The following is a 23,695-nucleotide window of genomic DNA, read 5'->3' as shown; positions in this document are numbered from 1 at the left end:
TTAGAATTATGTTTTGCAGCCTAATTACTGTGATACGGATCCAATGATCTCATTCAGTCACCATGTGAAACGAGAGTTTCATATGAGGCAAATGAGCTGCAGACAGCTTCAAGTTTGCACACTCCATCTCCTCTGTGCCCCTTTAACAAGGCTGTGAGGAGCGTGGAGCTCTTGCTTCCATTTTTTGCTTAGTGCATAAACGTTATGTTTATCTTTTTATCTTTAAGGTGTCACGAGAATCTGTTGTTTTTTCTCCAGCCTTGGTTATCTTCCTCTAGCAACTCAACTGTCCCCTTATTTCTCTCTTCTCAAACTTTTGGGGACAATTAGCCACCAAGACAATTATCATAAGGGGGAGTGTGAGAAGTGGAGTGCTTAACTCATGCAGGTGTGATTTTTGCATTTCTGTATGTATGCTTTGCTGTTGTTTCTGTTCAGTTTTAAATTAATTATTTGTATTTTACGCATTATGACCAATTGTGACGGCTTATAGCTTTTAGCAATAAAGATTTCATTCATTCATTTATTCATTCATTCATTCATCCAAGGAGAGATGAAATGAGCATAAACAAGGACTGAAGAAAGTATCCAATCAGTTAGCATCTGACATGTGTTCTGATGCCCGCAATACCTTGGAAAAGGAAAGGAATGGTGTTACATGGAAGCATGCAGAAAAATATAGCAAAAACAGTTACGATACTGTTACCAAATACCTGTCTGGAAAGGCCCTTCCATTTAGCTCTTTTTCATATGGGGAGTGCAATGTATAGCCACACTCTTATTCTGTTGTATTTGGCGAGCAGGCCAGGAGAACAGGATTTCGCCCTTTTGCCAATATGGAAATAAAGCTGACCTCTGTGTGGAAACAGCAGAACTGTATCTTTTGGAAAGAGCGCTTTGTTTACTGCTGAGCACTGTCCAACAATTTTGGGAGCAATAAAAGCTGTTTCCTACACTCTTCATTAATGCCTTAATGGGCTTTTTAAAGGAATGCTTTTGGTCTCCTTTTCAATAAATGAAAGTTACCAGATAATAAACTACAATAATTATCATCTCTAAACTACAGCCTCCCTATTTGTCTCTTATCCTTTAGTCGTTGTGCGTGATTAAGCACACACATAAAGGACTCTCTGAGGATCAGAGAAACGAAGGCTATTAATTTATTTGCAGATATGCACAGCGTTACTAACATTATAGCTTTGTTACACGATGAAGAGCTGCAATTAGCCCAGATTTTAATATATTTAAGTGTTTTATGCTTCAATATTAAGGAGGGACAATCCTTCTTCAAGTGAGAAAACATCTATCTATGGTAAGATGGACTTTACTCACATGGACCATAGAAGGGATTACTGAGCTCCATGCAGGAATTTCAGGGATCTAGCCTAATGAGCTGCCACTATGTACGCTAGGTTTCAGAACCTGTTTCAGGTGCATTTCACAACGTAGGAGATGCCAAAGAGATCAGCTGCAGTTCTTCAAGCAGCTTGTGCACATCCTCAGGCTGCAATAATCTAAATTGATCCAGTATAGATGGAACAGACAGTACTCTAGCACCTCCACGGGAATTGCTATCACTGTGGTGTCCGACTCTGTCAGAATCTGAGTGAATTTATCCCTAAAGCATCTTGCAAAGTTGTTACAGCTGGCCTCTGAGAATGTCAGAGCACCACTCTCTTGGCCAGCTAACAAAAGCCCATTCACCACTCAGAAAAGCTCTGCTAGATGGCTACTTGCAGATGCAGTGGTGGCAGAAAAGTAAGCTTTTTCCACTGCAACTATGCCCATGCGGTAGGTACGATGGTGTGTCCTCACCCATGTTTGGCCAGGTTTGGACCCAAGTCTTATGCCATCCATGCTTTAGCTGCCAAGCTTCCTGTTTCATTGTATTTAGATGACCTGTTGCAAACTCATAGGCTGCTGAAGATCTCCAGCAATGGACAGCTCCACACCCTTCTAGGGTTCCATTGTCAAACTACTCTTAACCTCAAAACATTCTTCTAATGTTCAGTTGAAATCTATCTTCTTGTAATTTAAGATCATTAGATCAGGTCCTGTCCTCTAGGGGCTAGGGAATGGGTCTTGGAGACCCTTTGTTCAACTGCACAATATATTGGAAAGGACACGCAAAACTATGGGTGGAGTATATTGTGGAATGCCCACCTCCTCCATATTCCTTGAAATGACCCCACATCTCTGTTGATGGCTTCTATGTTTAGGCCCTGTCATCCCCCTGCCTCAGAGTCTGTGTACACATCCAACGTGTATTCAGGAAAGCACTCTTGTCAAACTGTATAAATGCAGGATTGATTATATGATTTATTCGTTATGTGCTACATGTTGCTGTAGTGCAGTTTGATATGACAGATACAGAAGACTTTCATTGACAGATATAGGAATAAGTGATGAGTTACAGCCATGAAATGTTTCTGCTGCATTTCATGTATGGCACCTTGATAAATTAAAATTATGGCTGCAGCAGCGGACCTGAAAGAATAATCACTTTTTGAGGACTAAAACAGAATTCCGGAAACACGCTGTACTCCCATGAGAAATAGTAGCCTGGGGACTACTGAATGGAATGTAGTGGAAAAGCACAGTATGTTAAACAACCCTCAATTACAAAATGATGGTGTCAGAGTGCAGAAAAGTGGGAAAGCAAAATTTCTAAAGAGGGGAAGGTTCTTTCCTTTTCAGTAGTTAGTTAAAACAAGAAACAGACTGCCTTGAAAGGTGGTACTGGAGACTATATAGCAGCGGATTACAGAAATAAATGGTCTGATAAGACTGCTGCTTGAGAGAATAAAGTTTATTTTCTTCGCAAACTAAGCCAATCTGAGTACAAGCTTACATGTGGCTATTATGGAGCCATGAGTTCAAGAGGTTAACAAAAATGAAGGTCCAATGCTAATTGACTTGGAGAAGAAGCACGAAGGAAGTAAAGGCCGAGAGAAAAAACAATCTACAGGAAGTGACTCAAGGAGGAATCAGCAAAGGAAGAATATTTATTTAATATATTTATGTTTATCTCTTGTCTTTCTCCCAAGTTTGGATTGAGGGCAGTTTATAACATTTAAAAACATCAATTATAAAATGCGGAATAATAAAAACAAACTAGTTAAAAGCAATAATTAAAATTGCAACATATTTAGAAGCAGCAATTAAAATCTAAATTTGACAGCAGCCCAGTGATCAGCATCATCTGCACCTTAGTTTCCAAAGGCCTATTTGAATAGGAAGGTCTTAGCACGCAAGAAGAAAGATAACAAAGAGGGAGCCCATCTAACCTCTCTTGGGAGGGAATTCCACAAAATGGGAGCAGGCACAGCAAAAGCTCTCTCCTGTGTCACTGCCAGCTGTGCTTCTGATGTTGGTGGGACCAAGAGATGGTGCTCACCTGGTAGGTTTGCATAGGGAAATACGATATTTCAGGTAGAATAGGTTGCGTTTCTTTCTGTCGCCCCTCCAGAGATTCAGATGACTTACTGTAAGTGTTGCTGCTTTTATCCTAACAGTTGAGAGGCCACTTTGTAAGAACAATCCCATATACAGTACTTTACGGTAGTGTGATCATCTAGTCTAGAGGTTATTAGACCATGAATGATATATTCACCTCCCCTTCTTTGTAGGTAATAACGAGGCAATCAAAAGTATATGTGCTTTTATTATACTTAGGTACAAAGTAACTTAAAGCATTTAAGTCTCTACAACTACTCAAGGCAATGCCAGTGGACACACCATTGCTTTTTTATAGTCTTTTTGAATCGAACCATCACAATTTCTTAGAACAGCCTACAGCAACCTACTCCATCTCCCCTGAACGGCATGAAAGACTTGAAAATGTTAACCTCTTCTTCTCACTTGTGATATGCTTGCCCTTTTGACCTCCATTTGTTCCCTGTTTTCTCCCTGTAAGAGATCGTTATCTTTACTCATCAACAGTGACCTTAGAGATCTGTTGTGTTTTCCATGAATGCTCTGCACACCAAGACAGGTTTATAGCTTGTAAAGTATAACGTGGAACATGAAACACGTCCTTCACTGAAACCTATGTGCAACCAAAGAATATTATGAACTCCATCAACTTGTTAATGGCTTTTTTGTTTTATATAAAGAGTGGATTTTGCAATGAAACAAAGCTTTACACGTTACTTACAAAATGACACCGCTGGAAAAGCAAAGAAGGAAAAGAAGGGATGATGAAAGGTGACTTTGCCAGTACGGTCGGAATCTGCTGAGCTTACATGAAATTCAGGTCTGGTGGCAAGCACCACAAGGAATATTAACCTTGCATCAGTACTGGTTATCATTAATACATAAATTTTGGATTCTCCTTTTATTTGAGAAAATATAAATAAACAAAAGAGCAGAGGAGGCAATCTTCTACAGGTATTTTGGCAATATTTGGGGTTCTCAGAGGTGTGTTTGACTCTGACCTAATCATGGTATTGTCATGGTATTGACGGAGAATGCAGGGGAGGAGGAGGAGAGACAAGCAGAGGAAGGGGGGCCGGAAGTGCCAGTGGAGGAAAGGAGGGGAAGTCAGGAGGAGGGAAGGCTCTCAAATGTTGGAGCAGAGCCTCAACTCCACACAGGAAGCTCTGGCACAGACAGCGATGCAGTGCCGGTTCCATCTGCTCAGGAAAGGAGAGGGTTAAAGCAGAGGGGGCAGAGACATCAAATGAGAATGCCTCACCTCTTCTGCTGGAAAAGGGGCGGACGTAAGTCACTCTGAGAATCTGACTCACAGGATTCGGACGTATAATTATGTGTGCTGCTTGTACATATGTAAAATAAATGATGTATATATATATCTCTGAGTGAGCAAAGGCATTTCTTGCGGAGAGCACTCACAAGCCATCACAGGTATACATTTCAATATTAGACCAGGAGTGTGGCGCTGATAACATCAAGGTTGCAGGTTCAATCCCCATATGGGACAGCTGGATTGCAGGGGGTTGGACTAGATGATCCTCAGGGTCCCTTCCAACTCTACAGTTCTATGAACTTCTATGAAGACACATCCTTTTGCAAAGACCTTTGGCACTGGAGGATGAGATCAGAATAGCCTTCCCATTGCAGTGCTAATCTGTTTCCAATTGCGGTTGATTTAGTTTAATTCATGGTTTAGTAACGTAGGTGTATTACACATTGTATTCGGCTTTGTGTAACCCATCCTGGTGTTTGGTGAAGGTTCTAAATGCCTATAAATAAATCAAGAAAGGAAACAGATTTCTTGATCCCTTCCTGCCTTACAAGTTCCTTCCAGACACATCCACACCACACATTAAAACACATTATTTCCCCTAAAGAATTCTGGGTACTGTAGTTTATTAAGGGTGCTGGGAACTGCAGCTATGTGATGAGCAAACTACAGTTCCCAATATTATTTAGGGGGAGCTATTTCAATGTATGGTATGGATGTGATAAGGTAGGAGAGGGTGCTGAATAAAAGTACAGTGCTCTTCTGTATACAGTTTCCTTGGAACCAGTTGAAAGTATGTTTTTGGTTTAGCTAAGAATCCGATGACATTTCAGAAATGGAAAGTTAGTTTTGGTACTCATTACAGTTCCATCCAGAATTCCTCTGCATTTGACACCACAGTGTGAAGTAGTGGAGACAAACAACAGATTTGTCAGGTTTGCCAGCTGATTGTGCATTTTGCTCTAGGCAAACGTAACTCAATGTGTGACTGCAGCCAGTGTTTAATAAATACAAGAATGCAGGAGAAAGCATTTTGCCATTAGGTCCAAGTCTTTTCTACCTAGAGAATAAATCTGTGGTGATGTTCAACACATCATTAGAAAGTACTCTAGAGGTTTCTTAAAAAGTTAATAGCAGGCATGGGGGCTCCAGATTCTTATCAGGACTTCAGCTCACAATGAGAAGAGAAAACTATGCAACCACACACCCTGCATGTATCTAGATTCAGGTAGGGCGCCGTGTTGGTCTGATGCAGTATAAAATAAAAAAATTGTCGTGTGAATGGACATGAAAGCTCATACCACGAACAAACTTAGTTAGTCTCTAAGGTGCTACTGGACAATTTTTTTATATACCAGTATATATTTCTCCTGCATGTATCTATTACAGTGGTACCTCAGGTTAAGTACTTAATTCGTTCCAGAGGTCCGTTCTTAACCTGAAACTGTTCTTAACCTGAAGCACCACTTTCGCTAATGGGGCCTCCCGCTGCTGCTGTGCCGCCGGAGCATGATTTCTGTTCTCATCCTGAAGCAAAGTTCTTAACCCGAGGTAATATTTCTGGGTTAGCGGAGTCTCTAACCTGAAGCGTATGTAACCTGAAGCGTATGTAACCCGAGGTACCACTGTACTGTTAGACTAAAGCTCTCAAAAATGCTAATGGGACAATAGCTCTGTGTGTTGGCTTCAGGTTGTCCTTATGTGCCTTTTTGCCTGGCTGAACTGCCCCCTTGAATGGTAATACCTCTTGCTTGCATGAAGGTTGTAGGCAGGTATGTTTGTATGTGTAGAATTTCTGCATGTTGTATGGGAGCCTATTGTACAAAAGTAAAGAGTTACATATGTGAGTCCACTCAGTTCTCCCTCTAGCCACACCAGCACTGGCATAAACCATTCCAGACTCTGCATTCATCATGTGAGGCCCTTCTTAGTGTGCCTCCTCCATGTGAGATCCGGAGGGTGGCAACACGAGAACAGGGCCTTTTCTGTAGTGGCTCCCCATTTGTGGAATGCTCTCCCCAGGGAGGTTTGCCTGGCATCTTCATTATATATTTTTAGGTAACAGGTGAAAACACTCCTTTTCAACAAGCCCTTTGGCTGATTAATAATCTACAGCCTTTTAAATGTGTCTGTGGGAAGGAAGGCGTTATTATTTCATTTTGATTTAAAACTTGTATTTTTATCTTGTATTTTATTCTGTGAACCGCCCTGAGATCTTGTCATGAAGGGTGGTATAACAACAACAACTACGATGATGATGGTGGTGATGATGATGATGCAACCCTCAGACGTTTGCTCACAACAGCCATTTGGCTGAAAATGGTTTCTGACCTCTGGGCTAAATCTCTTCTCCCTGTGTGGTAATGAGCCCTCCCTCCACTATCCAATAGAACAACAACGACCCCAACATGCAGCTGTGTGATGCCAAGCATTGATTCATTTAGTGTTACATCTACTTTTTCCCCCCTGCACAGAAGAAGACACCTGTGTGACCACTAATACTTCATCTATACAAGTCATCAGCACTTGACAATCCAGTCAGGACTAAATTAACTCTCAGAGAAGGCAGCAGGAAAATAGGGGACTTGGAAGGCTGAGCCAGCTCTGAATCATTTGTCAGTACTCTCAACACTAATGAAAGCTGCTGCCAAGATAGTGCTTTCAGTTTTTACCTTGCAAGCAGCCGAGAAGAGATTTTCGCAAACCCCTTCACCGAAATGAACGGGAATCGTTCTGAAACAGGTCTTTTTTGCTCATGAAGCCCACAGAAGCTGCTTTGCAATTGCAGAGATCTGCTGAGGCCTTAAGCAATTTCTTACTTAGCCAAAGAACCCGGTAAAAGCAATGATAATCTTTCACTAGTCATGATTACTCTTATAATGGGCCCTTAATGAAATAAGAAGGAACAGGTTGTGTTAATTAAATTGCAAACATGTAATGGAATTTTTATCTCCCACTTGACTTAAAATAGACTTAAAACTCCAAATCCTTTTCAGTCCTGTGGTCAGCAGAAGCTACTAATATATCATTTACCATCTTGGTCGTCCCCCCACATTTCCAGTGAAGAAACCTGGAACTAATAGGAGTGGGGGCTCCAAAACCTATGGTGAGCACATTTGGGAAGGCAGGTTTAGAGCAGATTAAATGATACATAAGGTCCGTATAGTAAAAGCTATGGTTTTCCTGGTAGTGATGTATGGAAGTGAGAGCTGGACCATAAAGAAGACTGATTGCCGAAGAATTGATGCTTTTGAATTATGGTGCTGGAGGAGACTCTTGAGAGTCCCATGGACTGCAAGAAGATCAAACCTCTCCATTCTGAAGGAAATCAGCCCTGAGTGCTCCCTGGAAGGACAGATTGTAAAGCTGAGGCTCCAGTATTTTGGCCACCTCATGAGAAGAGAAGACTCCCTGGAAAAGACCCTGATGTTGGGAGGGCACAAGGAGAAGGGGACGACAGAGGATGAGATGGTTGGATAGCGTTCTCGAAGCTATCAGCATGAGTTTGACCAAACTGTGGGAGGCAGTAGAAGACAGAAATGCCTGGTGTGCTCTGGTCCATGGGGTCACAAAGAGTTGGACACGACTAAACGACTAAACAAAAACAACACGTCTAAGCTGTATACTAAGCCAGAATCACCAAACTGTGCACACAATCAGTAAACAGAGCTGATTTCCTTGTATAACGGCATGGGAAGCCTATGTCCCTCCAGATGTTGCTGGACTCCCATATGCCATTAGCCCCAGCTGGAGTGACCAGTTGTAGTCCAACATTATCCAGAGGAACCCAGGTTCCCAATCCCTGTGCCGTGGAAAGGAAGGCATGGATGTGGCTATTGGGAAAAATGTTCCACTATCACTGTTGGCAGCAGTATGCCTCTGATGATCAGTTGCTGGGAATCACAGATGGGGAGAATGCTGCTGTGCTTGGGTTTCCCATGAGCATCTGTGTTGGCAACTTTGAAAACAGGACACTGGAACAGTTGGCCCTCTGGCTGGATCTAGCAGTGCTGTTACATTCACAAAATGGAGGTGAGGAAAAGATGTTTTGGCCACTTTTAAAGTTACATTTTACCACCGCACCTGTATTTTTATCTGTTAGCTTCCTGTTTCTTTACTCCTACGCATAGTTACTTTGATATCTTCATCGGAATCTGCTATGATATAGATGTGAAAACACTCACTCCATCACTGCTGTTAATTACAGCCGCCTTGTCTCTCTAACCAATCTGACCGGCTAAACCTTTTGCAAAGCTAATTTGCAGGATTATTTTTGGTAATCTTGGCTCAGCCTTCTCACTTCAAACCTATTCACCTAAAGTGCTTGTTGCTCAGAGACTGATCCACTAAAGAAAACTACCCTTTGTTTGAAGTATAGCTTCTTGCCTAGTGCAATATGACTGCAGGTAGCCAGGTCTCTTAAGGAAACCTCCTTCAATGGCTGCCTCCCACTCTTCTTCAAGTGTTGGGGAGATTTCAGAATAAACAGGCTCCTGTCCATACCAATGTAAAAGGTTTCCACTTTAGAATTAACTATAGGGGTGCAGTTGTAGGCAGCTTGGCTGCTTCCAGGGGAAGGAAGACAATGGAAGTGGAGCTGGCTAGGGCTGGAGTAGGTTTTCACCCTCCTGCCTCTGCAGCCAATGAGACCTGGCTTAATAGACTGCAGTATAGTGCAAACATAACTTTTATATGTACTGGGAAACAAAATAAAAAAAAATTTGAATGACTCGCTTTATTGCAATATTCGGTCTATTGCAGTGGTCTGGTACCAAACTCACACTATCTCCAAAGTATGCTTGTGCACTTTGGGATATCTGAATCTGTAGGAACTGTGGCATATTCTAGCCATGGATAGATAAAGCAAACTGGGATCAAACTATGATTTGATATTTTGGTTTGTTAGCTAAGCATAGGTAGAACATGGCAGACTTCCTTAAATTTGAATATCATGGGGAAGGAAGTTTAAAATCAAAAGCAGCAGCTTTAAAACAGTGTTTCCCAAACTTGGGTCTCCAGCGGTTGTTGGACTACAATTCCCTTCATTCCTAGCTGGCAGGACCAGTGGTCAGGGATGATGGGAATTGTAGTCCAAAATCAGCTAGAGACCCAAGTTTGGAAAATTCTGCTTCAGAAGTTCTTATTACATGTACTTTGGAATAAGAAAGGGGAAGATGGAGCACTTGAGTCAAGGCTTATGTAGGCTCTGCTAGATTCTGCTAGATTTCTAGAAGTTGGTTTTACATCAAGTGAAATATCACAAAAAATGCAAAAATTAACTGGTAAGGAAATGGTTGTCTGTATGCAACTGCAAAAAAGCACAAGCAAAAATATTTCTTTGGATAACACATACAGGAAAGAGACAGAAACAGAAGAGGAAAGCAATAATGTAACCAATAAAGGAAGGGGACGTGATCCTATGCTCAGCTGACTTTTTCCATTTTGAAGAGTATTCAGGGTATATATTAAGGTCACACAGAGGAAAAACAATTAGCTAGGATGCTCATTTGATCATGTGTTTATGGCTAATAAAAGTTAATGAAATTAGGGGGAAAAAATATTTCACTTCCAGTAAATCAGAGAAAACATCAGGCCAGTACGAACGCTACTTAGATTGCAGCTAAGTGTCCTACTAAATAAACCAGCATAGCTGCTCACTTTGTGATTAGACCTTCAAATTAAGCAAGACAATACTGTAGTTGGAAATTGAACTACACCAGTTATGTATAACTGAATAGTTTCTGAGAAAAATCTCCAACCAAAGTGTGTGTGTATCTGTGTGTAACACAGTGCTTTTTGTGATCACTCCTCTATCCCCATTCCCCCAAATTTTAATGAGTGCCACAGTAAAGCAATGATGGTACTAAACCCTAAATCTTGTTGAAGACATTAAGAGGGCTAGGTAGCCTGTGAAATTAAAAACAAAACTACAATACTCAGCTACAGGTTCTTACTCACCCAACAGACAGGAAAGGCTCCTTCGATTCAAGTCTGTTAAACAAACAATACAGTAAAATAGTTAAATATATTCAAAGAATGCATAGATAACATAGTGCACAAGGTTGGCGTTATATGTTGTAGTCTGGGGTGGGGAATATGTGGCCCACCAGATGTTGCTGAAATCCAACTTCCATCACTCCTGACTCTTGGCCGTGCCAGGTGGGTCTGGTAGGAGTTGCTGTCCAACAACATGTGCAGGGCCACAGGTTTCCCACTCCTGCTTTGGGCACACAGGAGGGCAATGCCGGGCATCTGCCAGGACCAAAGTCTGGCAGAAGATCATGACCATCACCAGAACGCCATCTTCATGATGGATGGAAGCACCCAAGAAAATCATAGGCAGTGTGAGGAAATTCTCCTTTGAACGCTTGAGATTTTCCACCTTCACCTGGCATCTACATTTCCAGAGGGTTCCAAAATCTTTGAACCAACATCATAGACTTCAGAAAGGACCTTCTACACACTGTGATGTAGTGGTTAGTGTTTTTGATTACAACAGGGGAAACCCACATTCAAATCCCCAGCCAGCCATAAAGCAGATGGCTGTGGGTCAGTCTCTATCTCTCAGTGTTGTTAGGATAAAATGGGGAGGCAGGAGGCAATGTATATCACACCTTGAGCTCCATTAAGGAGAAGCAGCCAGTAAATATAAAAAGGAAAGAAAGGAATACAAAATTTTGTAACAAAGACCAACAGAAGCTAATGGACAGTTAAAAGTTTTGCAATAAAGGCAAGAGGGACAACTTCAATATTCAGATAAAATATGTAATGGGGGTGCATTTCTCTGAAAGAAAGGGAGCGGGGGGGGGGATGTGTGATGGCCTATGGATAAAGCACTGAAATTAAAAATCTGGTTGAAATCCATTCTCAAGAATTGAGATTCAATTTGCGCAAAATACAGCTGCCCTCCATTTGACCCTCCCTTAGTATATTTGACTAAATGGTTTTAGGTGATTTGTAGTGATACAGTAAATTACTTTAAAGAGTTTCAGGCAATAGAGGAAAGCAATTATCCATTGGCCTTTCATTTAAATTGCTCTTTAATTTAAATTAGTAACTTAGTGCAATGAAACTAAAATAAAGATGTTAAAACTGCAGCGTTACATGGAAAAGAATACGCTATAATCGTGGGGTTTATTCACACATTATTCATCACCTCTCAGCACCCATAATTGTGCAGGGTGGTTCCTTATGAAGAGCAATCCAGCATAGCTTTCTTTCCATTGTTCTCCTGCTGATAAAGTGTATTCTCCATTACACTTACGCTTTAATTATACAGCTTTTAATTTTAACTGCCAAGAAAACTTGTAACGTCATTCTAAAACAATATACATAAGTTTACTACTCTCTATATAAAGAAGATAGGTATGACTAAGCATAGCAATGATCAAGGGTTTTATGAGTAGACCTTTAAATTTAATAAGGAATATTAATAAGCCGCTGGTCCTTCACACATTAAATGCTTTTATTCATGACACCTGTGGGGGTTTCTTAAGTATGCTCCATCACTGTGCTGAGACACTTGAAGAACCACACCATCTGCAGTCACCTTGTGCCCCGAAACCTCAAACGCCACTTCACATCGCTAAGTATGAGATGCCAGGGCATGGGAAGCTCTCAAGCAGAGAGAATTACTGGCTAGATATCTCTCATGTTGCAGCACCACCCAGATCGTGGACACAGTGAGGAGCCACAGTCACCAGGCCAGGCAGGCCAGGTGATCTGAAGAGCCAATGGGATACTTGCTGGCCTCATACAATTGTTATCTCCATCATTCAGTGCTAGGCTAGACTTGCAGCTGTCATCATCCTTCCCCACGTCTTCCTTTTGGAACCTGGCCATCTACTTTCTGGGACAACATATCTGCCTGTGGTCTCTCTGATCACTGTTGGCTGCTTTGGACCTGGACTTGGACTTGTCTCTGGCCCCCTATGTTAAGTCAGTGCTCTGTCTCTTTCTCTTGGCCTGACATGGGCTATGTACTCTTACCTCTGTCCTTTCCAGCCCTGGTCTTGCAAGGCCTTGACAGTAAGATGCCACCAAGAGAGGGTGATCTGCAGCAAAGCAGCTACAGACAGGGTTGTTATATTTTATCTTGCAATGCCCCCACTTACCATTTTGAGATGTTTACCCCACCCACCCACAGAATCTTTGGAGAAAGGGAGGACTATAAACAATTCTGATAGATAAATAAATAAAATAGGTTTGTGAGTATTCTAGAGAAGAAAGCAGCCAAGCAATCAATAACCATCCCTGCTCTGTCATATTTTAGTTTATTTTGCTCTGAACACCTGCACTTGAAGATGATAAGGTTTGACGGATCTCAGCTTTTCAGCAACAGATTTGCCTAGCTGATGTCTTTCACAGAATTGGATCAATATGGATACAGCCCTGAGATCCACAGCAATAGTAGGAGGAAATATACGTTCAGCTGTCATCTTCAAGTATTGCTTTCCTAGCTACATCAATACTTATTTGGATAAAGCTGATGCCAGCTGACCTTTTTCTACCATGCATCAACAAGCTGTAATGAGCCCATCAGACTTGGCATAGCAAAACGGGGCTGACTGTTCTAATGCAAACAACCAGTGGCACTTCAGCACATGCTTACTTGTACGTAATCAAAAAACAATAGAAGGCTGCCTTCCTAACACCCCTAAGATAGAGATTTTATGTTTGCATTCCTCCTTCCTCTGCTAATATTGACAAGCAGGTTATGAATTGTGCTGACAAAATGCAATTCTTGCTTATTATGCAGCAGCCTGTATTGTCCTTATTTTTAAGAGGGCTGGGTTCAACCAGGAACACATTTTCTAACAATTCCAATCCAGAGATAATGTCCGGGATCCAAAGAGTTACTTACACTCATGAGAGGACTTCCATTAATTCAGACTTGCACTACTTTTGCATTTCTCCTGGTCTAAGTTCACCCAACCAGGTTAACCAAAGCCATGGGTGCCAAACTGAGACTGAAACTGGTTTGAAATGGATCTAGATAGCAGATGTCATCCCAGAGAGTCCGGAATTAGTTGACAACCACTTGCTTGAGCAACTTGCCACCCACTTTACTCCAGGATAGGGTTTGTGTGTGTGTGTGTGTGTGTGTGTGTGTGTGTGTGTGAAAACTGATTATTTACCATGAAGGTTCTTCTGGGACTAGGGAGCCGTTCAAACACCATGGCTCTAAATTGTTTACCCCTCAACAAGACTAATTAATATGCTCTGTTAAAAAAGAAAGGATTTTACCAAGCCCTTAAAATTAGACCCACTGCCATAAGGACAACTGTGTACATATGGCTGACTTTAATATGTCCCAAAGGGCACCAGGTATTGTTAGATGATATGGTGGGAGTCTTACTTAATTCCCAAACATTCACAGATGGATTGTTAGATGCTGCGTGCAGGTGAGAACTTGCCCTAGTCTCTGGTGGGAAAAAGCCACAATGGAGTGAATGTTAAGCTATAAATATCAAAGTGAGGCAAGGAATGGGTGACAAAGATGCCGTCATTTACTTATTTATTTTCTGGCCAGGTTCCTGTGCCAAGGGATTACAAGATGGACCCTTATTTAAGTGATAATCTTTCACCGTCATGAGGAACATACCCTGAAGACTCAGAAGCTGTTCCTAGGTAGTGTAAGGAGCAGATGAGCCTACCTGTAGAGAGCTGAAAGTGGCCGCTTGTTTCCAGGCTTAGGTCTGTATGGTTTGGGCTCTCCTGCCATGTTGATGTCTGAAAGCAAACATATTGTAGATCTAAATTAAAATGTACTGCAGGGGCGGGGGAGAGAGAGCTTGTACAAAATAATTTGTGAAATGGAATGTTAGAAGAAGGAGAAGGAGAAGAAGAAGAAGGAGGAGAAGAGTTTGGATTTGATATCCCGCTTTATCACTACCCTAAGGAGTCTCAATATGCCTACAATCTCCTTTCCCTTCCTCCCCCCACAACAAACACTCTGTGAGGTGAGTGGGGCTGAGAGACTTCAGAGAAGTGTGACTAGCCCAAGGTCACCCAGCAGCAGCATGTGGAGGAGCGGGGAATCGAACCCAGTTCACCAGATTATGAGTCCACTGCTCCTAACCACTACACCACTTGCTCTTAGCAGGAGTAACTCTACTAAAAATTCCAATCTGTTCATTGTAAATGAAACCCAATCCACACTTCCTACATTCTTCCTATGTCCCCAGCTCTTTCTGACTCTTCTGCCCACTTTGTCCTGTCATAAGATCTTCATTCTGCCTCATTCACAGGAACGTTGGGAAGTTGACTTGGACCAGGTGAGAATAATGGTCCATTTCCTCCCACTTTTATCTCCTTTGGCTGGCTGTTGACATCTAGGATCTGGGCCTGAAGACATTCCTATTTCCCGCCACCTGATCCTTTTAGCAAAATGTCAAGGATTGAACACGGGAAACATATATGAGCTGACATGTGAGTCAGACCATAGTTTGATCTAGCTCAGCATTGGCTACACCGAACAGCAGAAGCTTTCAAAGGTTTCAGATGAGGATATTTCCCAGCCTTACCTGGAGATGCTGGGGACTGAACCTCAGACCTTCTGCATGCAAAGCATGTGCTCAACCACTGAGCCATAACCCTTCCTGGTCCTTCCACTTGGTGGCTTCACCTATTCCTCTTTGCTGCAGTTCATGCATGGAGTTCTTTTGGAGGTGGATAACTTTTTGACCCAACAGACCAGATCCTTATCTGTCTCGATTGGCTGTGGCCCAGCTAAGATAGGCAGGGGAGGCAGCCCACCTGTCAATCGCCCTGACATCATTATGACATCAGATGATGAACAGGGAGTTGTCCCACCCACCAGCCCAAGTCCCTTGCACAGTGCTTGTGAAGCTGCCTGACAGCCAGCTGGTGGCTGAGTGCTTGGGAACTGCGCAAAGGGCTTAGACAGCCATATGCTCACCACTTGGGAAGTGCTGAGCACAGGGCTTGCAAATATATTTTCTGCAGAGATCAGCTGTGTTATTGAGTTCTCTGCAGGCAGCTCAGTCATGCAGTTCCTCAGCAGATGGAGGGGGTGACTTCAATCCCTTCTTTTTGCAGGGACCAGCTGTGTGATCAAGTTGCCCACGAGAATTTTGATTGCATAACCAATACAGCCGCATCTCCATGTGCCCCACACCTGATAGAGCATAGGATTTCAGGTGTAAGGTAGGTGGACACTATTTGGGAGAAATGGCCTCGCAGGCCTAATTGGGACCTTCTCAGCCAAATTTGGTCCACAGGCTGGAGGTTTCTCATCCCTGGTCTAAATAGTATACCTGACTATCATGTCACCTCTCAAAAGTTCTGTATTTCCTTCTCCCCACCCTAGACAGCTTTCAGCTGCTGCTCTACCGCAAATATTATCACCACACCAGATAAATGTGCAACAGAATTGACCCACATTTCTGAGGTGCAATCCTCTCTCGCTCATTCATATTCATTTTTCAAGGTCTTTTTGGTCTCTAGTTTATCGTTTTCTTTTAGGTCATTTTCTCTTCCTTCCTTTACTCTCTGAACAGGCATTGCACACTGGTGTTTTGCAAATCAAATCATACAAAATTCCAAAATGAGTTAGTTTGGATGAAGCAGTGCTTTAATATATTGACTATTCATATCACAAACCACTTAAGCCAAAGTACTCCTCATTCCATTAACTTTACAGGACTAAAGGCAAGTAATCATCTTAACTGGCTTCTACATTACCTCCAAACACTATCAGTCTTTTTGTGCCTGTGTGTTTGTGGAATTAAGGAAATTTACGGATTACCCTGGGGACTGGCTTCCTTCAACAAGAGGCAAAATGCAGCAGCAGATGAAACCCAGCCCAAACCTCTCCATCTCTTGGGATTATTCTACCTGGCCGTAGACACTTTCAGAGAGGTGATCCTTCTCTGAGAAGGGCAGTTCAACTTCTCATACCTTGACATAGAATTTGTAGGCCGCACAGTGCCTTGTCGCGTAGTGGTGGTGGGGAGTGAGGCCAAAATTTAATGCCCCACCCCCCAGCCCTTGGGCTGCCTTCTCAAAGATGACTAAGTGAGGTGCTGAGCTTTGGGAAGGAGACACGAGGTCCTAGAGCACTCCCACCTTCTTCCCAAAGCTGGGATAGCACTAACTAGGTTTTGGGATGGAGGAAGGAGGACTCTACGACCCTGTCAAGGCCCTCACACCTCCTTCCCAAAGCCCAGTGCTTCGCTTACCTGGCTTTGGGAAAGCAGTGGGGGGGATGTGTGTGTGTCTGTGTGTCTGTGTGTGTGTGTGTGTGTGTGAAATGCTGTCTAGGACCACCAAAAATGGCCCACACATTGGACCACTCTGACTTGGAGTAATATGCTGATCTAGAGTCATCCCATTTTAGCAAAAGCTGAAGGGAAAAAACTGAAAACAGACCAACAGTGTGTGGTGGCGATGCAGTTGTGGGGGCCGTCATTTCTGACTATTTCCCAAGCGACTATTTCCAAAGATGCATGAAAATGCACAACTTGTAGATGAAACACACGTCCTGGAGATGGCATTATCTTTTAATATAGCATTCATAGCTGCCAAAGAAAAACCAGTAATGTCTATCTGAAAGTCTAGTTACATTCACATCTTTTACCTGCCCATATATCACCATCACTGAGTTGTATTTTTGCCTGTCTCCCATTTCCTCCTAGACCTGCCTCATGACTGCGTTAAGGACACAGATCTATTAATTTTAGTTGAGCTTTCTTTTTCAAGAGTCATACTAAGGTAAATCTTTCTGGCAAAGGAAAAAAAATACTGTCTCAATTTTTATATATATATACAGAGAAAATTACTGAAGAAGTAGGGAAATTACATCCCCACTCTTCTGCGTACACTTCTGCCCCAAAATTAGTTTAGGAAAAGCCACACAATATTTCTCCTGTTCTACAACCAATGTCACAGTGTTAATGGACCTTCTAGAATTCACAAACAAAGGAGTAAAACTAATGTCTCCCATGGTATTTTGCCTTTATTTCAATGCAGCAGGGGCACTAGGAGCCAGTTAAATTGGGGCAACATAACAGCAAAAGGTAAGGAGTTAAATGGACCTTCCTCAGTCAAACTAGCAGTCCCCTGCATTTTTTTATTTAGCTATCTATCGACTGGAATATGTTTTTATCCCATCTACATTTCCAGTAAAGAAAAAATATGTTAGGAAAATATGATCATCAATTTGCATATGTCATGCGTAGCTTGCCCCCAAGCCTAAAATTTAGCAAATATATAGGGTCCTTCATCACCTATTTCTTTTTTTTTTTAAAAAGCATTTTTTAAAAATCACAGGAGATGGTTTGTTTATTTGGGGTTTTATTTTGGTATCAGGAATCTAGGTAAAGGTAAAGGGACCCCTGACCATTAGGTCCAGTCGTGACCAACTCTGGGGTTGTGGCACTCATCTCGCTTTACTGGCTGAGGGAGCTGACGTACAGCTTCCGGGTCATGTGGGCGGCATGACTAAGCCACTTCTGGAGAACCAGAGCAGCGCACGGAAATGCCGTTTACCTTCCCACCGGAGTGGTACCTATTTATCTACTTGCACTTTGATGTGCTTTCGAACTGCTAGGTTGGCAGGAGCAGGGACCGAGGAACGGGAGCTCACCCCGTCGTGGAGATTCGAACCGCCGACCTTCTGATCGGCAAGTCCTGGGCTCTGTGGTTTAACCCACAGCGCCACCCGCATCCCCTTCTCAGGAATCTAATGGTACACTAAAATAATACCACAGTGAATGCACTGGCAAAGCATCCCTGCTCATCTGAAGTCCCATCGGTGACATCAGCCTATTCAGAGATGGGCGTGGTTAGGGGAAATGGCCTCAAGGACCAAACTGGACATCCTGGTGGGCAATGACTAGTCTGTGGGCTGGTGGTTCTCCACCCCCGAACCACTCAAGCACACTGGGGCAACATGTCTCACAATGCTGCTGCAATGACTCATCAGAACACTGCAGTTTGCCCTATCCAAACATGCTGCCATGCAAGTTGATAGGGTTGAGCCATGGCATTTTGCTACAGAAGAGCACTGGCCTGATGCTTTTACATTATGCTAACAGGCAAATTCGTCTCGGCAAAAATGCATTGAGATGGTTGTTACACAGATCTCTTTGCTTCAGTAAAGAAAGAGCAGTCATGAGATTTCTGAAGTTGGTTTTATTATTTGCCATGCAATCTTCAGCAGTTTTAAGATAAATGTGTTATTAAATGAAAGGTCAAACCGCTTCCTCAGTTTTAAATATGTACCTGAGATGCTTTCAAAAGTATCTGTTTAAAACAGAAAATAATAACAGTAGGTAACCCCCTCACAGTATTGCAGGAAATGATTCTGGGATGTTATCACCTGTGCAAGGCTTCTGTCTGGATTCCGGAGATTGTGGACTATAATTAAAATGGAAATTTCATCCTGTGATCTTTTATTATAAATCCACTCTTCCACAATATTTTAATATGGCAATGTTAAGGTCACAGATTTTCAGCATTTTGAACTTCTAAAGCTAAGCTATATGTTGGGAAGGAGAGGGGAAAGAAATGAAATACTGAGGAACTTGACATGGAGGGGGGATCTCTGGGGTTGTAACATTAGTCTCAATATTTTTCTCCTATTGGACTTTCTTTCCATTCACAGACATTTGACCGGGTCACTGTATTCTTAGACATTTTCACATTAAAGATTTCTTTGGCATTTTCATGTCCTGTGGGAACACGTCAGCACTATCTTGATGTTTATGCCTTGCGGCTCAGCATTTATAGACTTTAATCTGTAAAACTGAACATCCTCTGGGTGTTTTTCTTCTGACCTAGCCATACCAATAGAACTGGCAATGCACTGGCAAGGCAAAGCACAGTTGGTGTCAGACTGAAGGGGAACAAAACAGGAGAGGTCAACTCACAAGAGGATTTTACTCCCAATACAATTAGGCCTCAGATAATTGCAGAGCCGGGACAACATGGGGCATTTTGCTGGCCCCAGGCGCTCAATCCTTCCCATCTGGATTTGAACCAAGGAAAAGTGGGGGTGAATGGAGGTGAAGTTGAAAGAAAGCCCAATTTGTGACGTCACACGCATTATAGGTGGCCACAGGGCAAGACTGTTAAGGCATCTTCAAATATCTAAAGGGATCTACCTATCTATCTATATCTATCATCTATCTATCATCTATCTATCTATCTATCATCTATCATCTATCTATCTATCTATCTATCTATCTATCTATCTATCTATCTATCATCTATCATCTACCTATCTATCATCTACCTATCTATCATCTACCTACCTACCTACCTATCATCTATGTATCTATCTATCTGTCTATCTATCATCTATCCATCAGCAGTAAGAGTTGTTCGACAGTGGAATGAACTCCTTCTAGAAGTTGTGGACTCTCCATCCTTGGAGGTTTTTAAGCAGAGGTTGGATGACCATCTGTCAGGGATTCTTCACCTGCCATCCTGCATTGCATGGGGTTGGACTAGATTATTGGGGTCCCTTCCAACTCTATGAATTGTATGATTCTATGACCTGGCAGCAACACAGAGATGCATCTACCTTTCAGGTTCTCCTATTTTTAGGAGCATGATGTTCCTAAGAAAACAGTGGAAGGATGATAATCAAGGAGCTATATGCTTTCTTTTCAACACTATGAGTGAATGATGAGGGTAAACAAAGAAAGAAAGAAAGAAAGAAAGAAAGAAAGAAAGAAAGAAAGAAAGAAAACATTAATTTACATAATCCACAGAGGCACACTTGTTGGCTCCAGATCTGCATAAGGGAGCCCTTCCTTCCTTCCTTCCTTCCTTCCTTCCTTCCTTCCTTCCTTCCTTCCTTCCTTCCTTCCTTTTGCTACACCCAGACTGTGAAGCACCTTCAAAGGTTCACTTGCCCCCCACCCCCGCTTGGCCTTCCACCACAGATTAAGAACTTCTTGTTAGGAAGAGGTTTGGCCTTTATAGGCTGTACTGTACTGCCTGGCCTTCTCGCAGCTGCTGTGCAATCCTTCTGTCTCCACAGCGAAAACTCAGCAGCCAGAAGGAAGATGCTTTGCCGAAAACTGGCAACAAACTCAAATTAACATTGCTAGTAAAGATCTTGAACCAGTATCTGTGTCACACAGTGTACTTCCTGTACATGGTTGGGATAAAAATAATTTGATTGTATGGTTTGCTAGTGGATCAGTATCCTCTCTCTGAAAATAAGGCTGAAAGTAATCAGAAGCCTTCTGTGCAGTGGCGTAGCATGGGGGGTGCAGGGGGGGCGGGCCGCACCGGGCGCAGCATCTGGGGTTAGGGCAAATCCATGGGTTAGGGGGCGCAAATCCATGGGTTAGGGGGCGCAAATCCACGGGTTAGGGGGCGCAAATTACTTGCCTTGCCCCGGGTGCTGACAACCCACGCTACGCCACTGCTTCTGTGTTATTCCAGCTACAATTATTATTATTATTATTATTATTATTATTATTATTATTACAGCAGGTTTTGTCAATGCCCTGCACAATAAAAGCATGGCTTCAATAGCATAAGAAATTATTTGTTGCTATCACCTATTAAAGAAATGAAATTGAACCATCATGTGAATCTGCAGGCATGATTTATTTTTTTCCACCCCAAGGAATTCTTTCATTCCTTACCTACAGGAACATAAATCAATTTCATAAAGAGCCTGGCTAAGCATATCTTGTGCAGTTATATATTTGTATGACTTACAGACTCTCTCTCTCTCTCTCTCCTCAGTCAAACCATTAGTCTATCTAGCAAAAAAAATTGGTAGGAGACCTCCCAAGTTCTGAACTCTGCTACTTTTGCAGGCCAAGGGCCACATTCCATTCTGGGTGACCTTCCAAGGCCCACATGCCAGTGGTGGGCAGGTAACGCCATGCACTCATACATCCCTCTCCATCCTCTATCTAGAGAAGCAAGGGGCATGATCATAGTTTGAGGACACATTACAGCCAGGGGGAAATTCTCATGTTGCAAAGCAGGGCCAGTGAGGAGGTGTGGTCTAGAGAGGTGGTGGGCCCAAGAGAGTTTTGAGGAGCAGATAAGAGAGGCCTGGAGGGCTTCATTCAGTCCCTAGGCCTGGGGTCCTCACCCCTGCTTCAACTGATGGAAGGGCCTGAATGTGGAGCCATACACAGGCAAGCCATTTGGACCCCACAACTACGCCCCCACTTGAGGAACTCAAGAAAAGCAATTTACAGTGTGCTCCCCAGTCTGAAAATGGCTACCAAAATAGCTTTGTTTGATCATACTGAAGGAATGGTTTGGATTTCCTCCTCTCCAAGTCCCCAGGCAAGATGTATGTTTAGGAATAGAGTTGTGTCAGAATTTCTCAGAACAGATTGCTGCATGAGAATTATCATTTTCATGCCTCCCTCTTCCCTGAAGAGTGCAATTTTGCATAATATGCTGTGCCTCTCTATTTGGTGGTCATCTCCCCACTCCCCCCCCAAAAAAAATGCTCTACAGCAATGCTGTGTCGGGCACTATGTGCTGCTACTGCAAAAAGAATAAAAGAGGGAGTAAGACCCTTAAGAAAAAGAGAAAAGGCTGCTGTTGCTGTTGATAAGCACCCTTTGCCCCCCAAAGCCCGTTGAAGAATTTCTCCCTTGGGAGAATATTCAGTAAAATGGTACCCCTCAATTCTGCAACAAGCAATTAGCAAAATGAAGTACAGTTGGACTTTGTATTTAATAGAAGGGTTCAGTGAAGAGGTTGGGAACTAAAAAGAGGACCAAGTCATGTTGCTAACACATAAACTATTTCAGTTTCATGTTGTTGCTTTGAAAGTGCTTAGTATGGTCTATTAGTCAGCACTCCCCCTGCAATGTGTGATGAATCATGACAATGGCAGACACAGTTGCTCCATCTTAAACTAGGACCTTGTGTAATTGCTGTTACTATTTGTTATCTAATGGATGATGTCAGCCGAGCCTCTTTTCAAAGAATAAAGTGCTGAACAAATGTAGAAACAGAAATGTGGTTTACAAAAGAAGACGGCCTTGTCTTTTTGGATGTAAAATAAAGTAAAGCACGGTAACAAATGTCAACATTGGTACAGCTGTTTTGGAGCCACAGTTTATTTAAAAATGATATTTGGGCCAATTCTATATGAATCATCAAATGGAAGCTGAATGTTGACAGATAATTTAGTGCAAATCTATCTACATTATACTTAAGTTACATCTGAACAAATCCAGAAAGAAGTTTAAAGTTATATAAATTGTCCTTTTTATAGTGATGTTTTATGTGCTTTGTTGCTATTGCTTATATAAAGATGAGAACATTCTTCCAAAGATTACCTGGAACATCACCTCCAGAGGTACCCTGGGTCATCACTTTGTTGCGTGATAATGGAGTGGATGATGGCCAAAAAACTGAAGTTCAATCCAGATAAAATGGAAGTTCTGCTGGTGAATAGTTCACCTGCCCAAACTAGTGGTGTTCTCCCTGTGCTGAACAGTGTTATACTTCAAAGTATAACAAGACTGCAGACTGCGGCTCATTGATCCATCGTGTGATGCATCCGTCTGGGGTGCGAGTTGCCTCTGTAGCACTTGGTGTGGCATTTCTGTTCTCTGTAGCAAGAGCTCAGGGAACAGCTGCACTTCTACCTGCATACATATAGCTTGGCCTCAGTGTGACCCATTTCCAATTATTACTGATTAAATTTGTATACCACCCTTCCTCCGAAAATCACAAGTCAGCATACAACATAAAAATACAAAATGAGAACGCAAAATACAAATGAAACAAAAGCAAAGCAATAATGGTCATAGAATGTTCAGTGAAGCAAAGGCCTGGTTAAAGAGAAACGTTTTCACCTGGTGCCTAAAGATATGTAAAGAAGGCACCAGGTGAACCTCCCTGGGGAGAGCATTCACCAAATGGGGAGCCACCGCTGAGAAGGCCTGTTATCGTGTTGCCATCCTCCAGACCTCTTGTGGAGCGGGGCACATGAAGAAGGGCCACAGGTGATGGCTGCAGGGTCCA

The 23,695-nt window shown here is 42.5% G+C and overlaps 1 protein-coding gene across 12 annotated transcripts in view; it reads right to left on the bottom strand.

The window, feature by feature from the left end:
* RALYL (RALY RNA binding protein like) overlaps window positions 1–23,695 on the bottom strand; it is a 254,988-nt gene that overhangs the window by 24,433 nt on the left and 206,860 nt on the right. For all 12 annotated transcript variants that reach the window (XM_083623424.1, XM_083623426.1, XM_083623422.1 and 9 more), the window contains 2 exons: window positions 14,362–14,437; window positions 10,664–10,696 (listed from right to left, as the gene is read on the bottom strand). In XM_083623424.1, the coding sequence (XP_083479550.1) occupies window positions 10,664–10,696; window positions 14,362–14,437 (109 nt within the window). The remainder of the gene's footprint in view (window positions 1–10,663; window positions 10,697–14,361; window positions 14,438–23,695) is intronic.

Source organism: Podarcis filfolensis (genome assembly GCF_964270895.1).
Source record: "Podarcis filfolensis genome assembly, chromosome: 7".
Classification (NCBI taxonomy): Eukaryota; Metazoa; Chordata; class Lepidosauria; order Squamata; family Lacertidae; genus Podarcis; species Podarcis filfolensis.
This window is presented reverse-complemented; position numbering and strand designations above follow the sequence as displayed.